Consider the following 4,067-nt stretch of genomic DNA (forward strand, 5'->3'; position numbering starts at 1 on the left):
TATTATTATTATTAAGGCGGCGAGATGGTAGAATTGTTTGGCACTACTTAAATACGGAGGGCCCGATGCATCTACGTAACGACATGAAGGAGGGGGTTAGTTTCAGGGTTAGGGTTAGTTAGGGTTACGGTGTCATTACAGGTCCAGACAGCGAACATTTAAATGTTTTGTATGTAACACCTGTATTTAAGTAGTACCAAATTGATAGTACGCCGGACAAAATGTTTAGCCTCATTTCGTGTCTTCAAAGTTCGAGGTCGACATTGCCTTTCATCCTTTCGAGGTCGATAAAAAAAAAAGTACCAGTTGAACACTGGAGTCGATGTTATCAACTTTTTGAAACTATTATTATTATTTATCGACAGAAGCTAGAGTGACTCAAAAGCCTAGAATTTCTTACATTAGCAAATTACAACGCACGAAACTCGTCTCTTCTGATGATATATATATATATATATGTGTGTGTGTGTGTGTATATATATCACATACATACACACGATAGATAGATAGATAGATAGATAGATAGGTAGGTAGGTGCACACATGGAGTCACGTCTCTAAACTTTCAGTGTTAATACCCATTTCTAAATTAGGCCTGAAAACAGCAGAAGACAATTTCAGTTGTTTTATCTAGGAGCATGAAAATGGCTCGTAACCAACGAGGTCCCAGCTACGTGATTACTCGACCTGCTAGGAATAACAACCAAATCTTTCAGGTCACCCAACCTTACCTTTGTTTTTTAATAAGGATGGGACACATTAAACAACGTAACCAAAATATTCAGGGCTGGAAATTCTTTGACCGTAAGGCTGCTATATCTAACAGGGTTGAGTTGAAGTCAGCTAGAAATGTCAGCCAAATCTCCTTAAAATCACACCTTATTGTCTTTAAAAAGTGAAAGGGCACTGAATAATGTAATCTTATACACACCTTATGGGTGGAAGAAAAGTGTTTACGGCAGGAATGACTCAATCATCATACATATATCGTCTGCTCTGTCAAGGTTGATCTGAGCTAAACAAAACACTAACATCGAACCCCTGCTTCTTCTGTGAACTTAATAACTCGGTCTGTCAATACTTCCGTCAGTTAAATATAGTTTCTTTCCTTACTCACAACTCGAATCTGTTCCAACAATGAACGAAAAAAGCAATTCATTTTGAAAACTGACAGTTCATTAATCATTCGCATTGGATATTTATGAAAATATTTTTCTTCTAGCAAATAATCTTTAGTGCTGTTTATAAACGATAGCGTGAGCTAATATCAAAGGTAACAGGAATTTACGTATGTTAGGAAAATTCCCTGACTGGGCACTTCCCTGTTTTTATAAAACTTAAAACTTCTCATCCTATTTTTTCTTACTTCCTTTAAAGGAACAAACAATATTCTAAGTTCAGACAGAAAAAGAAAAAAACCACACTTCTTCAGCACCTTGGCAAAAAAAAAAAGGTCAATACAGATACCTCATTAAATTAAATAACTTTTTTATCTTATAGATTCCTAATCAAGTGCGCGTAAGAACGTGTGTGTGTGTGTGTGTGTGTCTGTGTGCATGCGTTGTATTAAGTTAAGCCCTCATCGAACAGACCGGTGATCAAAGATGTGTTTCAGCCTTGCCCATTTGGTGTTGTTTGCGTTTCTGTTTGTTTTTTGTAAATATTAAATGGTCCAGGGTACCTCCTTATAAAGGCGTGGATGCATTTGAGGGAATTTAGTTGTTATTTCTAGCAAACCCAAACAATTGCAGCGGGTTTTCTCGTGTATGTATACGTGTGGCAGGAGAAACCTTTTTATAAGTGTGAATGCAATAAAATTATAAACACCAACAAAACAAATTAAATTACACACTTACAGGACAAGAGTATTTGATTGATAAACTCTGAACAGTATCAACATCTGTTACTGTATGTTGCAGATAGTCCATTTCCGATGTCCCGTACGGTTTTGAGGTAGAGGGATCTGAAGTTTTAGAATTACCGGGTCCCTTTCGAGACCGGATCTCAGGAAGTTCAAATATATTGTCTTCATCCTCGTCATCTTCCAAAGAATTGTCCACGTGTCCGTGTACATATGTTCGATGGAAGTTATTACTTGTGCCATGCTTCTGTTGCAGCTTGTGATATTTCGGTGAACTGGAAGACGACAAAAAAGACCGAAATAAAGAAGTCCTTTGTGGTTTTGATGAATTAGCTTGTAAATTAGCATTTTGGCTGGGTGACAACGATCTATCATGAAAACCAGCACTCATAATAACTTTTGTAAAGTAACTCTGAAAGTGAGTTAGCCAAGATTAAGTTTGAGACTGGTGGCAATGACAACGTAAACCGGACATTCACCACAAATGACAGTCTACTATCAAAATACCTCCCGTCAAACCGTTCATATGGAGAAATAGAAATAAAGCCATCCATGCAGAGTAAGCCAAGTACGGGTTGACCAATTATTTTGATGGTTGACTTGATATGTTATGAGTGGAAAAGATACACAGTGTATATGTAGATATGTATATATATATTTTTTTTTTCATGAAGCAGCTGTAACGAAATAAAGAAACTTAGTCGACATGGTTATCATTCTGGATTATCAAAATCAGAAATATGGAGATAGATTTTCTTCCTGATGGTATAAAACATCGAGTAGAGTTACAGGGGTTCGACTCCAACGACGTTCATGATAAAGTTAATGTGCAGGAAACTACTTAGCACTGGCTTCTCTCCCGGCATGCAGTTGTCTTTTCATGTTATCAGGGGCAGGTAACTCTAGCAGTTATGTTGCTCCTGTCCGTCGACTTGGAACCGTTGTTACCGTTATTGGAACCGGTCAAGGATTTCTTTTAAACATCTACAAAATGTTCAGCTTCAGAATTACGTTGATTTTTCCAGAAACAGAGGAAAAATGCTTTCTGTGTCTCTTTCCCAATATCTATCTCTAACCTCATGGCGAGCGAAAAGAGTACGGAATTGGGGGGGAGGGGGGACATAAATATATATATTTTTAATCGTTCTGTTTTTGGAACTGGATCTCGAAGCATATATAAACTGTAAATTATAGCATGTAATATTCGGTTCAAAAACTTCTTTAGATTGAAAAAGTCGAAAGCAGTCAATATTTACATGCTTTATACGTGCTTCGAGATCCAGTTCCAAAAAAGAATTAACGTCAAAAAGCTGAAATTTGGGGGGAAAAAAAACTTTCAGAATTGTAATTTCCTTTGTGTGGAATGGAAAAAAAGGAAACCTCCTAATTTTCATTTATTTATTTATTTAAAGTTTTCCTTCCCCGTGAGATACTAACAGCTATTTTGAAACTCCGCCGCAAGAAAACGTCGTTTATGTTGTATATATACATGTTAGGTTGGTGTACGCGGCAGTTAAACATGACGTATCAATTTCTATGATGCACATTCTCTATTCAACATTTATTTTTAATTATTATTAAAAAGAAAAAAAGTTTTCTTCGGTTAAATTTAAAGTTCAAGTAGTAAATCTTACCAGTAAATATTTATTTGAAATTTATTTGATGAAAATCCTTTTGAAGCAAGTTCTTTTTTTAATTGATGAACTTGCCTACGTGTAATCACGTCTTCGTACACAGCGCGCGCACACACAACCTACACAAGAAAATGATAATTTTAATACTTTTAAACATTTCTGCTGTTTAAGCGTTAGTTGGTTAGATTGAACCATCAAAATTGAATATCTGGAGATACAGCAGATAAAATATGCGTGTGTGTGTCGAAATAAAACTTTTTTCCTTCTTCCGCTTTTAAGCGGTTACATGTAGCTAAACACCACTGATTTGAGTTTAATTAAATATATGTTGTCCTGTTGAATTTTATACACATACATGCATACATATGACTCTGTGTGTGTGTGTGTGTAGAACTGTGTGGTAAACAGCTTGTTTCCCGATTACACGGTTTTGGGTTCATCCCCTAATGCATGACACCTTGCGTTACTGTCTTCTACTACAGCCCGGGTAAATATATATATATATAACGTATTCATTTGCACACGCGGGTTAGGGTTAGGGATAGGGTTAGGGACAGGGTTAGGGTTAGGGTT

The 4,067-nt window shown here is 36.4% G+C and overlaps 1 protein-coding gene across 1 annotated transcript in view; it reads right to left on the reverse strand.

Annotated features, from left to right (window-relative positions):
• The window catches only part of LOC106874452 (lysM and putative peptidoglycan-binding domain-containing protein 3), a 57,315-nt gene extending 54,566 nt beyond the window's left edge, over nucleotides 1–2,749 (reverse strand). Inside the window, exon 1 of the mRNA XM_052966160.2 lies at nucleotides 1,856–2,749. Within this exon, the coding sequence (XP_052822120.1) occupies nucleotides 1,856–2,251 (396 nt within the window). The 5' untranslated portion in view covers nucleotides 2,252–2,749. The remainder of the gene's footprint in view (nucleotides 1–1,855) is intronic.
• Nucleotides 2,750–4,067: the final 1,318 nt, after the last annotated feature.

Source organism: Octopus bimaculoides, chromosome 3 (genome assembly GCF_046866305.1).
Source record: "Octopus bimaculoides isolate indiv1 chromosome 3, ASM4686630v1, whole genome shotgun sequence".
Lineage (NCBI taxonomy): Eukaryota > Metazoa > Mollusca > Cephalopoda > Octopoda > Octopodidae > Octopus > Octopus bimaculoides.